A 12369-nucleotide genomic window follows, 5' to 3' on the forward strand; every position below is an offset into this window, starting at 1 on the left:
TAGTGTCTACAGACGGCCGTACCGGACCGCGACCTTGGTGTAGTCAAAATATCTCTTTCTCACTCTCACTATAGCGGCATCCACACGACTACACGGCAGATTACCGTACAAACCAAGTCTGAACCATTTAGTTTTACATGTTGGCACTATTGACGTAGAATATATTATTCCGCCTTTCTCATTATCTGTCTATTCATCCGCTGTCAAATAGATTTTGGAAGGTTCGGTTCGAGGAAAAAATATTTCAGGACTGGAGGTTGGGCCAGTAAAAATGGCTTCAGCTTTACTGAAAAAGGCAATTCTAACTAATCCAAATGTAGTACGTAAGACGGCTGCAATATTTTGCAATGCTGCACGGAACCGTAAGTCCGTTTTTAAGTGATGTCGATAAATTGTACTTGTTATGGTTGTTACGTCACTTCTTTTATTCGTAGATTGGAATTATCAGTACAAACCTGGTCCATACCCGGTAACCTTGGAACAGCGTGAAGCGGCAGCCAAGAAGTATGGATTGAGCATAGAGGAATATCACCCGTACCCCGAGGAAATGGGTTATGGCGACTACCCAAAGATGCCTGATATCGGTGCTGACTCCAAAGACCCCTTCTATCCATACGATCAACCAGAGCTGAAGAGGAACTTCAACGAACCCGTAAGAAATTTACTAGCAGCAACATATTTCGCATGTATCACAAACATTGATTACCTTCATTAAGTGTGTACCGACTTAATGCCTGACGTCCCAGGCTCGTCACTCAGGTTTTCTAAAATAGAAGGTATCAGCGAATTGGTTAATATACGTAGAAATATGTCAGCAGTGCTTGTCAAATGACAGACTTGTGATAGCACTCATACCTAAGTAATTTAATTTTTCTTTTGTAGATGCATGCCCGAGCTGAAATTTTTGGGGAAGACCGCTATGACATAAGTATGAGACCCCGCTTTCCTGTATGGTACCAGGCTATGTGGTTCTTTGGAGTTCTTGGAGGTTGCTTTGCCCTGTACTTCTACCTTGAAGACATGAAGATGGGAAGGCCTGTGACCATCAAACAGTACCCTAAAGATGGACCACATTATACCTTCTGTGAATAATTATTTTCAGATGTGGTTAATTGTTTAGAAATTAAATTGGAGAGTTAGCTTATTTAATCATTAAATTTTTTTCCTGAAAGTTTTTAATTTATTATTATATTGTACTTTATAATTTTGTTTCTTTCCCATCATGGAACAATCATTGTTGCTCTAATATCCTATATCTAATGTATATATGTCACTGTAAAAGCCCGAAGTACGGCAAAACCTAGGTTTTACTGATACCGATCGGTAAAAGCCCGAAATGTTAAATCTTATTAGTTTACTTCGGGCTTTTACCAACACTGATATGGTAAATCCTAGGTTCTTAAGTTTGGATCAGAGATATATGAAAAATCTTACTACCATCAGAAAGATACACTATTTTAGATACACCTATGATAAAGTTTTTAAATATAACATACAGGTAATTAAATATACAGGTAAAACCTTTAGGTTTTACCTGTAAATCCTAGGTTTTACCGATACCGATCGGTAAAAGCCCGAAATGTTAAATCTTATTAGTTTACTTCGGGCTTTTACCAACACCGATATGGTAAATCCTAGGTTCTTAAGTTTGGATCAGAGATATATGAAAAATCTTACTACCATCAAAAAGATACACTATTTTAGATACACCTATGATAAAGTTTTTAAATATAAAATAATTACAAACCCCAAAATAAGCGTCCAAAATCACATACTAAAAATCATCAAACTCTGGATTTTTCAAATTTTCCGACATTTCCTCTTAAAACTAATGTAATTTTTATAAATTAAAATATTGCGTTAATTTAAGTAAAAAATCAGGAAACTGATTGGTTTTACAATTGAAATAATATATAGGAATAAATAGATTTTATCTAATTATGTATAAAATTAGATATTTTTGTAATGTATGTACGCTGCATCGTACACCATGCATTTAAGGGTTAATGGTCAACCACAAATTACTGGTCCAAATTAGGTAGCACCTACATCTAGTGGGATGCTTTGAAACAGATGAAATTAACTCCTTATCTCATCATTATCTTCCTCCCAAAAATTGTCTTAGGCACTTGTCCCACCGCCGACGATGAGCGATAAGCGAGTAGAACGATAAACTAGAAACGAGTGGGCGAGCGGCGAGAAGTGAGTGTTAGCTCCAAGTTATGTCGCTCGGCTATAGGAGAGTGTTCGAGTGCGACGGGCTATTACTCGCGTCACTCGCTCGGGCGGTGCAGCGTAGCCGAACACGCAGGTCGCAGACTGATTGGTCTCGCAGCTTGAGTTCTAACTACGAAGCAAGCATCGCCGAGCGAGTACCGCTGAGCTAGTTTTATCTTATCGCGGCGACAAACTTGTAGAGCGAGTGTTCTCGCCGGCAGTGTGAACAGCCAGCGATGAACTATTAATATATGTGTCTCTATTACTAACACAGGATCCTAATCTTTTGTTCGTTTCTTGGGCGAGAAAATCGCCGATAGTTAATCGCTTACTCGCTCTTGGTGGGACAAGTGCCTTAGGGACTTGTTTTTGCACGAAAGCAACTGCCATCTGACCTTCGAACCCCTAGGCCCTAGGCCCTATTGGGATTAGTCCAGTTTCCTCACGATGTTTTTCTTCACCGAAAAGCGACTGGTAAATATCAAATGATATTTCGTACATAAGTTCCAATAAACTTATTGATACAAGCTAGTGTTCGAACCCGCGACCTCCAGATTAAAAGACATGCTCTTACTGCTAGGCCACCAAGACTTTTTTTTTAATTATCTCCCTACAATGTGGTCTAAAATAAAAACATTTAGGTTCATCATGAAAATGTGCTAATTAGTATGTAGTTGACGGGTTATGATAGACTTTATACTTCTATTGTAATTTCTGTTAGGTTTAATTAATGCCAATTAATTACCTTGGTATTCTGAACTATGTTTCTGCCTTAAGCCTGCCTTGAACTTGTGTGATACATGAAACCAGAGGTGAAACAATGAAATAAAAAAAAATGTCTTTTAAGAAATAATGATTTTATGTAAAGTACAATTAAAATTAAAATGCTTATCAATTACAATTAAAATTAATTATTTATATATACTAGTAAAATATTCATCTTCTAGGTCATACAGATCAGCGGCAATATCATCTCGTAAGGACATCAATTTCTGGTCACACTCTTGCTGCTTAGTCCTGAAGAGTTTTGAGTTCTGAGTGATAGCTTCGTTAACTGATGGAAAGTCGTTTAAAATCAAATATTGTTTTATATCAGACACCAGCTTCATTAGGGACTCTCCAGCTCGCACTGAAACAATAAAAAACACCTTAGGTATTACTAGGCATGTTTGCCTAGGCAGAGGCAGTGACGGGGCTAAGACACTTGAATAGGACCAGGAACAGAACACATAACCTTGGATATCACGGGCCTATGATCCCGGTTTTTTGATAGGCTTGTGTGGGGACACAGATCCAACACGTAGAGGCCCCTTGGAGAGCTTTTATGTCATGTAGAACACACATAACATAACCTTATTATTAAGTCAACTTGACAATTCCTGATACTAACCCCCTGATTCATAAATATTTACTAATATGACAAGCTGATAATAATTGTTTGTCCCTTTCCATCATACCAATATGTCGGAAGGGGGCAAACAATAATTATTGGCTTGTCAACTTTAGCAAATGTTTATGAATAAGGGGGTAAGTGTGTAGTTTTCAGCAGCATGATTTACCACTCTGACGATAATCCAATGTAATCCAATTCCAATAAATTCAATCTGATTATCTTTTGCAATAAGAGAAATAGGTTCATGAAAGTAATAATATATGAAGGAAATTACCAATATTAGCAGCTCGGACTTGCATTTCAAATGTGTCTTGTTCTATTTGGGTCATCCTGTTCAATTGAGACTCATTTTCGCCTTTAGCCAATTTAATGATCTCTGAAAACATAATTGTCAATTTAGTACTATCAACCCGCCCAGGCTTCGTATGGGTTACACAAAACATTAACAAATTATACACCTAAACTTTCCTCAAGAATTACTTTATTGATAGGCGAAAACCGCATGAAAAGTACAGTAGTTTTCGAGTCTATAGCAAACATGCATACACACAGACAGACGCGGCGGGACTCTTTGTTTTATAAGGTGTAGTGATAGAGGATTGCATTATGCCCATACTATTGACGAAATGTTTCAATTACTTTTCATACTAAAAAAGTAACAGAAATACTGTTTAATCTGTAAATTATAAGCAGTAGTACCTTCAAAATTGTCCAGCATACTCTTTACATCTTCTTTCAACCGCGTAGTGTAGGATTTCAACAACGCTTCTTTGTTTTGAGGCAAATTTCTGTGCATATTTCAGGGTAACGCAAATGACACGGTGGTATTTCGAAATATAATTACTGTAATATTTTTAAATACGCTGATTGCATTAAAGCATCAACAATTTTATTATCATGGGTGACAGTAGTCAATCCACAGATGAGTCAATTGTCATAAGTTTATTGTCTATGGTTAACGTAGCGTTCAAAATCAAGTAATAAAAAAAACCAGCCAAGTGCGAGTTGGACTTGCGCACGAAGGGAACCATTACGCAAAGAACGGCAAATAATCACATTTGTTATACAACAAATGTGATGAATTCTTGAGGAGTGAGCCTCACTTCAATATTTATTCTAGCTACTGAAATTTTACCTAAATTATTGGCGGGAAATTCAAAAAATCTTGGGCTGGTCACACTTTGTGTAGTAGGAATTATAGTTTTGATACTAGACAATATCTTTGATATTCTGTGCACAAATAAGGTACCTAAGGAAATAAGCTAAATAAACGTTTAAGTGCACTCAAAGTCAGCTCACATAATTTCTACCACTATTTAAAGTACAGTCAACGACAAACACACATGTTTACGTTCCAATATTTAGATTTTATAGATATTTTTCAGAACTTTTAATTTATCCGTTTCTTTATACACTTGTCCTATTTATGAGATTCAGGCATTAATAAATTCACGTACTTAATCAAAGTAATCGGCAAATGTTAGAACTAGTACTTAAAGTATCAAAATATTTATAGAGCACCAACCTCGTATTTTGTTTACATTTGGTTAGAAGTTGTAAACATTGCACTTTTTCATTATACAACGCTACACGTCGACTTCGCACATTGTCGTAATTATTTACGAGCTTAAATAATAGTTTGTGAACCTCACTCAGCATAGAAATTATTAATATTATTTAAAATAAACCCCATAAAAACCGCAAACAATTTGAATGAATGACATAAATCGACAACTGACTTTTAGCTTTTTTTCAAATCATAGACAATTGGTGATACAACAACGAAATATCTGTCAACAATTTTTGGCTAGCCAGACTCTATTCTTTAGTAGGTATTTCGGCCGCTATTGTGGCCTATCAGTCCGGGTGCATCCAGCAGATATGTCCCGCCCAATCCCACTTGAGCTTGGCGGCTTGCTTCACACCCACATCTGCGATTCCAGAGCGGCTACCGCGAAAACAGTAATTCGCAAATTGCGGGGATCTTTCTCTTTTACTCCAACAAAGGCGTAATTAGAGTGACAGAGAAAAATCCCCGCGAACTTGCGAACTTCGATTTTCGCGGTTATAGCCCAGTTTTGGAGCGCAGCCAGGCGTGGCTCACTCCGCGATTTCGTCGCTTTGCTACAGGTAGCTAAAAGTACATCCGTTCGACCCCAATTTTGGGGTTTGCCATAAGCCGCGCGTGGCGCTGTCGCCACCTAGCGGCCATATCATTGCTCGCTGGCAAATCTTGAGTCGGGACTTTTGGACTTCTGTTAATGACCAAGTTTGGGCACCGTGTAGGCTCATCATTTCAGCCTATTTACGTCCCACTGCTGAGCACAGGCCTCCTTTCATGCGCGAGAGGGTTTTTGGGCTATAGTCCCCACGCTAGCCCAATGCGGATTGGGGACTTCACATACACCTATGGATTTTTTCGCAGATGTATGCAGGTTTCCTCACGATGTTTTCCTTCACCGAAAAGCTAGTGGTAAATATCAAATGATATTTCGTACATATTAAGTTCCGAAAAACTCATTGGTACGAGCCAGGATTTGAACCCGCGACCTCCAGATTGAAAGTCAGACGTCATATCCACTCGGCCACCACTGCTGCTGCACCGTAGGTTAGGATAGGCAGAATACACATGTCGATGAGTTTGCGTTTTAGTGCTAGTGGAAGGTTGCCCTAATGGGCACTTTTTTTTTTGTTTGGTCGAAGTTACCTCGAAGGTGTTTTCGTATTATTTTTGGTTCTGCTCTGATGATGGAATCCATGAGGAATTGAGGGAACTCCTCAATTTATAAATTATTTATTTATTTTTTTATTTCTATATAAGTATGTATATCGTCGCCTAGTACCCATAGTACATACAAGCTTTGCTTAGTTTGGGGCTAGGTTGATCTGTGTAAAAAGATGTCCCCAATATTTATTTATTTATTTATTTTTAAAGGCACGTGTAAAGTGATTTCGGTGTTTTCTAAAGTAACTTGCTTCCGAAAACCACCAATTTGATGTAGTGCAACTGTAGCCTTACCATGAGTATGACACTACCCCCGATCAGTAGCCTAGCTTACCACGAGTTTGACATTAACATATTCGCTAAAGTCTTCGTAACTTACTTTTTATGCATCTCGCTCGCACTACTATGCCATTACATCAATATATCAATGTCAAACTCGTGGTAAGCTGGTAAGACTATACTGATCGGGAGTTAGGGTTAGGAATTAAGGGGTCAGGGATTAAGGGGTCGGGGACTGGCGGTTGAAGGGTTGCTGGTTTAGGGTCGAGGGGTTCGTGGATCAGGGGTTGATGCGCTGCGGGGTACGGGGGGTTGAGGGATTGGGTCAGTGGCGGGGCGGAGGATGGATTTAGTGTAGTGACAGGAATTATAATTTCCCAGACGGACTCGAGGAAATTCCTGATTACATATTTATTAAAGTAATAGGTACACGAATTTAGTGTTAAATGCGTTGCGCTCTTAACAATGCGTTAAAACTAAAAATTGAAAAATAAAAACTTTTTACAAAAAAAAAACAACCCGACTTCAAAAAGGATGAAATAAAATATTATCATTTTTTAAGTTTATGCGTTACCATCTGATATGCTTGAAATCGGTGCCAAGCCAAGTAGTAATATTACTAGTAAAAAATAATCATCTTTATGGCTATAAATCCCATTAGAACTGTACTAATAACTTTTATAAATGTGTAAGTAATTCTGCCTGCCTCTTTGTCGCCTTTTCATGGCTAAACCGCTTTAGGTGAAATTTGGCAAGAAGGTAAATTCCTAGAATTGTTTTATATTTTAAAATGTAGTACTCTGGATAAGGGACGGGAAATAACTCAGCCCCGATCCCACACTTGCGTGCTATATACTGTTCGAGCATTAGTAAGAAATGCTCTTTAAAAAATACGACGGCAAATAAATGCATTGGATTTACACTAATAATAACTATGAGAAACATTGTACGGACTGCGCCAAGAAGGTTTGATCATGTGTTTCGAGGTATATATGTTCTTAGTTTACACTTTTGCACCTTACTCCTTTGTAATAAGGCGAAACATATCTTTAACGTTGACTGTACCTACAGAAAGTGCGTTCATTGTCGTCGTGTAAGGCAATCCAACGTACATCCTTATCGAATCGCACGAAAACCGTGGTATGTTTCAAAATTTGGCTTGGCACCGACTTCAAACATATTAGTTGATAACGCATAGACTTAAAAAAAAGATAATATTTTATGTCATCCTTTTTGAAGTCGGTTTGCTTTTTTTTTGTAAAAAGTTTTTATTATTTTTTTTCTTATTTGTACCGGAATCTTAGCTATTGCTAACTTGATAATCTTTATCGATGTTTTAGGATAAGTGAATGTTGCCACTTGCCAGGCACTTGTATTGCCATAACTCTTATTCAATTTAAAAGTCAATCGATGTTCTGGATGTTATTTATTAATTAACAATTACATTTTTCAATGTACATACATACATATGTATATTTCGTTGCGTGGTGCGATAGTTGAGATTAAAGTTTAGTTTGGGCGGTAAACCGAGAGTATTCCTTCAACCTCAAGGCGTTTATGTTGATAAAACCGGTGCTGTCGCCCGGAGAGAACCCGCCGGCGACGTCCATTGAAACCAACTCTTTATTATACAGACTGGTTGTACTCTTGCGGGCTAGTATTGTCACTGGAACAGGAAACAAAACATTGAACACTTTTTTCATTAACCACGCCATCTAGTGTTGATGGTTTAAAATGACTTTAATGTTTGTGTCTGTGACAACGGTCAGTTAAGTCTAATTTTACTTTTACAATTTATAAGTTATAATATACTCTTAGCAGTAAGTATAGTAAACGCAATAAAATAGCGCCGTCCACGACAATAATAATAAGAAACGCGGCATTGCATAGAAGTCAAACCTTTGAGCGCTGTCGTGTGTGGCGCGTCATCGTATAGTTACCTTGTCGGAATCCACCAAAGTTGATATTGGGTTGTAGCCGCGTGCTTTAGTTGACGTTTTTGGCGGCCATAAGATTAATTAATTTACTCCTATAGTCGTTAACTCATTATCATAAATCTTACCATTTCCCTTGAACAGTCTGACGGTGACCGTGCCGGTTACGGTCTCTTGTGACATCTGCAGACACCGTGAAGTATAAGTCGCTTCAGGCGAAAACCAAAATCCGTTGTAAACGAAATCGGCCATCTTGTCTTGGAGGTATTTCTTTAACCTGTCGAATGAGAAAAGCATACACGTACACTCTAATTATAATGGTATTCGACAGTTATAATGGTAACATGGCTGCCCGACGCTAAGCAACGTTACCACATAATATATTAGCTCATTATTAGATTCGTATGTACTGAGGTGTCAATTTGTCAGGTTTGTTTCGCAACTTCTTCAGTACTGTAGTTTATAACGAACCAATACATTATGCATATTATTTTACATCTTTGTAAGGAACTCGGCGCCGTTGACTGGACTGAAACGGCTTTGAACAGCATGGTGGTCTTTGGTGTCAGAAGCCAAGATCCACTTCAGGTCGCCCTGCCACAGCAGTAAGTAAGTTGGACGGAATTTACTTGCAAGGATTCAAAGGCGATGTTACTAGATATTGTTACTTTACCTCAGTACCTCTCTGTCTAGAGAATAAGCTTCGAGGTCAAGATGAGCAGCGTGTAAGACTGTGCCAGCCGGTGTTTCGTACAACCCTCGAGACTGCAAACAATAATTTATATGTATTTGGTACAAAATAGTTCAGAAACTTGCTCCGAACCAGAATTAATCTTGCCTGTGTATGGGGATCCCAAGATTTTTCAGTATGAAATGGGTGTAGTAGTATCTACCTTTAAGCCAAGGAATCTATTTTCGACGATGTCAATCCGGCCGATACCATGTTGTCCACCCAGCTTGTTCAGGGTTTCGACCAAAGCCAAGGGATCAGTCACTACCAGGGCCTTCTCGTGGCCGCTAGGTATAGTGGCGGAGATCGGCACACCTGACAATAAACAGGAAAGTGTTTTATGGACCGGTAGTCTAATACTAAGAGTCAAAGGTACGAGTAAAACAATGAAAAAATATAATTATTGTAGCATCTGTAGCCTATATGATGTGGGACTTAGAGCGACATCTAGTGGCGAGTAGAAGAAGTAAAAAAGCTTGTAATAAAGTTTCTAATTACTTTTGTGTTACTGAATTAATAAAATTTGAAGATAGTAGATAAAAGAATAGGTAAACATATTCCATATATGATAATCGTAACTTTAAACTTGATGACGTAACACGTCGTCAGTTATCATAATCAAATCACGAAATGTAGGGAACCATACCGTACGTTAGTCTAGATTCTAGTTAATACCTACAATACATCGCTTCACTTTCATCCTATTATGGGTATGCGACAAAGAAAGAAATACAAGATATAGATTTTAGTGAATTCCTTTACCTTTGTCAAAACTGATGTCAATGTTGCACGGGTAGTCTTCCGTCTGCTGGAGGTCTCTAGTCATCTTATAAATGCCGTTGGGAGGGATGGCTGACGGGTCTTCTAGAACCCCTGATTCATAGCTGTATAAGATGTGGAAGGTTTACTGTGGACACTTGGGGCTTTGAAAGCAGACAGACGGACATGGCGAAATATTAAGGTGTTAGTATGATTACAGAAGATTAAAATAACAATGTTCTCTACCTCTAGCTTAGAATGATAACCTCTTGTTCGAGTCACTTTTGGTAAGGTTTAGTTTAAAAAGTAATTGAATAATTATGTTTTTTCCGTATTTTAATTATTTGAATGTTACAATTGTTACATTTCTAAATTATCACACCTTTTACGAATTGGGTAAGAACAATTTACGTCTCAGTTACTCCAAATAAAAATGAACTGTCATAGGGACCATCATGCGACGCGCGAGATAGGTATAATTATAATTAATGATAATTAGCCAGTGACATACGAAGCTTACCTCCTATACTTAGGTATAAATGTTGCTTTTATCGCTGACTGTACTTTTCTTTCCCCAGGCAACTAATACTCATCGCGACAATTCTAAAATCCCCAAACACAATTGGGTTGCCTTGGTATATCACAGAGTTCCTATTGCCGCCTGTCCCCATCATCGGATAAGCTCGATGGGACCATTACCGAAATTGAAAACCGGGAAGGGGTGATGAACTTGCATGATTTGATTACAGACGCACAGGCAACCGGACATGTGAAATTAAATAAAAGCTTGTAAAAAGAATATTGCCCATTACCTTATATGCATGATGTTTTCGTCGGTAGACCAAGGCTCTTTCGGCGTAGCAGAGACTGGGATGTTTTCCTTCTTGGCGAATTCTATAAGGTCACTGCGCCCTTGGAACCTCTCGTAGAATTCTGGTAAACGCCACGGAGCGATAATCTACTCAAAAAAAAGTAAAGTAAATCATTTGCCAATATCAAATTCAGCTTCCTTTAAAAAAGGTTAAGTGTACCAACCCTTTAACCATTTCACATTCCTTTGTAGTCATTCGATTTCGAACCGTAATTCTTATTAGTAGAGATGAGTTTTTGTTTCAAGTATGTTGCCGCTACGGACTAAAGGGTTAAGTCTTACCTTGCCCTCCGGCCAGAGAGAATACACACTCAATTCGAAACGAACTTGATCGTTTCCCTTGCCCGTGGCGCCGTGAGAGACGTATTTCGCGCCCAACTTTTTAGCGGCGTTGACAATGCCCACAGAAATGCACGGGCGGGCCAGGGAGGTGCCCAGGTAGTAGCGACTTTCGTATACTAGCCCCATTTGGATGGCCGGGAGCATGTAGTTAGTCACGAATTCGTAGCGGAGGTCTTCCACGATCACCTTAAATTACCAGGGTTAATAGTTTTAGGATATAATCACATGATTAATCTTGTGACTTACGTATAACTTAATTTACGACCAGATTAATGGCAACTTAGTTAATAAAATGAAAGTAGCTAAGGGTTCCTTTATACGGCAGCAATCATAGGAAACTAGTACATACGTCATATCTAAATTATTAAACTTATTATTGAAGATTATGTTGTTATGAATTATGAACAAACAAAGAATATGTATATTCAAATACAGTGATAGTAAAATAAAATAATATACTTACATCTTTAGCTCCAATGGCTTTCGCCTTTTGTTTTGCTTTTCCGAAATCCTCGTCTTGGCCGATGTCAGCCATATAACACACTACATCATATTTTTTTTGGATCAACCTAAAAGTGAAATTGATGAGAGATATTAGGTACAAACTAACTACATTTCTTTATAAGAATTATACATTGTGTCTAGTGCAGGGCATGCAACATTTACGCTTTAAAAAAATGATGTGAAGAAAATTGACATAGGTATGTATTGTTATATGCTACTCCATATTACCATTTCAAGATGCAGCTAGTATCCAGGCCGCCGGAATATGCGAGGACTACGAGATCTTTGGCCATTTTGCAAGTGTCCGGTCTTTGAGGATTGTAAGTAAACACTGAGCACAGCGGCCAGCGTTGGGGTGTTGTTACAACTAAATGCTGAGCACATGCGAGTCGAACGTTTTAGTGAACCAGCGAGAGCGATCCCGGATTACAAACTGTCTAACCTATCAGTGTTCACACGAAAAGACTGGAGTGGGGCCACATTTCACTAAATTCTAAGAAATTCAAAGGTTTTGTACAATAGTAATTATCCCATTTGTCAGTGGTCGCTAAATCACGCAGACGTCAGGGTGTTTCGTACTCTTCTACTACTTCGGACGGTTCAAATTGTTCATGG

At 38.4% G+C, this 12369-nt stretch overlaps 3 protein-coding genes across 3 annotated transcripts; 1 reads left to right on the forward strand and 2 right to left on the reverse strand.

Annotated features, from left to right (window-relative positions):
* The first annotated feature begins 187 nt into the window (after window positions 1–187).
* Window positions 188–1171, forward strand: LOC134679161 (NADH dehydrogenase [ubiquinone] 1 beta subcomplex subunit 8, mitochondrial). Its single transcript, XM_063538033.1, has 3 exons — window positions 188–362; window positions 435–652; window positions 883–1171. The coding sequence occupies exons 1-3, from the start codon at window positions 272–274 to the stop codon at window positions 1090–1092; spliced, it is 519 nt and encodes a 172-aa protein (XP_063394103.1). The 5' UTR covers window positions 188–271; the 3' UTR covers window positions 1093–1171.
* Window positions 1172–3055: 1884 nt separating this feature from the next.
* On the reverse strand, window positions 3056–4520 carry LOC134678163 (mediator of RNA polymerase II transcription subunit 22). Its single transcript, XM_063536617.1, has 3 exons — window positions 4310–4520; window positions 3885–3986; window positions 3056–3346 (listed from the first exon to the last, which is right to left on the reverse strand). The coding sequence occupies exons 1-3, from the start codon at window positions 4404–4406 to the stop codon at window positions 3129–3131; spliced, it is 417 nt and encodes a 138-aa protein (XP_063392687.1). The 5' UTR covers window positions 4407–4520; the 3' UTR covers window positions 3056–3128.
* A 3505-nt stretch (window positions 4521–8025) lies between these two features.
* Window positions 8026–12110, reverse strand: LOC134678350 (argininosuccinate synthase). Its single transcript, XM_063536896.1, has 9 exons — window positions 11983–12110; window positions 11714–11819; window positions 11191–11436; window positions 10850–10995; window positions 10041–10162; window positions 9442–9593; window positions 9222–9313; window positions 8677–8825; window positions 8026–8280 (listed from the first exon to the last, which is right to left on the reverse strand). Exons 1-9 carry the CDS (start codon window positions 12045–12047, stop codon window positions 8117–8119), a joined length of 1242 nt encoding a protein of 413 aa, XP_063392966.1. The 5' UTR covers window positions 12048–12110; the 3' UTR covers window positions 8026–8116.
* Window positions 12111–12369: the final 259 nt, after the last annotated feature.

This window comes from Cydia fagiglandana, chromosome Z (assembly GCF_963556715.1).
Source record: "Cydia fagiglandana chromosome Z, ilCydFagi1.1, whole genome shotgun sequence".
Taxonomy (NCBI): Eukaryota; Metazoa; Arthropoda; class Insecta; order Lepidoptera; family Tortricidae; genus Cydia; species Cydia fagiglandana.

What these genes read in the sequence shown, in the direction of transcription:
- LOC134678350 (XM_063536896.1), bottom strand. Translation starts at nt 12,047, where the DNA reads ATGGCCAAAGATCTCGTAGTCCTCGCATATTCCGGCGGCCTGGATACT. An exon ending in CTCTCTGGCCGGAGGGCAAG is followed by an intron (nt 10,996 to 11,190) that starts GTAAGACTTAAC and finishes TTTTTTGAGTAG; the next exon opens with ATTATCGCTCCGTGGCGTTT. An exon ending in CAGACTGTTCAAGGGAAATG is followed by an intron (nt 8,281 to 8,676) that starts GTAAGATTTATG and finishes TTCCTGTTCCAG; the next exon opens with TGACAATACTAGCCCGCAAG.
- LOC134679161 (XM_063538033.1), top strand. Translation starts at nt 272, where the DNA reads ATGGCTTCAGCTTTACTGAAAAAGGCAATTCTAACTAATCCAAATGTA. An exon ending in TTGCAATGCTGCACGGAACC is followed by an intron (nt 363 to 434) that starts GTAAGTCCGTTT and finishes TTTTATTCGTAG; the next exon opens with ATTGGAATTATCAGTACAAA. An exon ending in AGAGGAACTTCAACGAACCC is followed by an intron (nt 653 to 882) that starts GTAAGAAATTTA and finishes TTTCTTTTGTAG; the next exon opens with ATGCATGCCCGAGCTGAAAT.
- LOC134678163 (XM_063536617.1), bottom strand. Translation starts at nt 4,406, where the DNA reads ATGCACAGAAATTTGCCTCAAAACAAAGAAGCGTTGTTGAAATCCTAC. An exon ending in TATGCTGGACAATTTTGAAG is followed by an intron (nt 3,987 to 4,309) that starts GTACTACTGCTT and finishes TTATGTTTTCAG; the next exon opens with AGATCATTAAATTGGCTAAA. An exon ending in AGTCCGAGCTGCTAATATTG is followed by an intron (nt 3,347 to 3,884) that starts GTAATTTCCTTC and finishes TTATTGTTTCAG; the next exon opens with TGCGAGCTGGAGAGTCCCTA.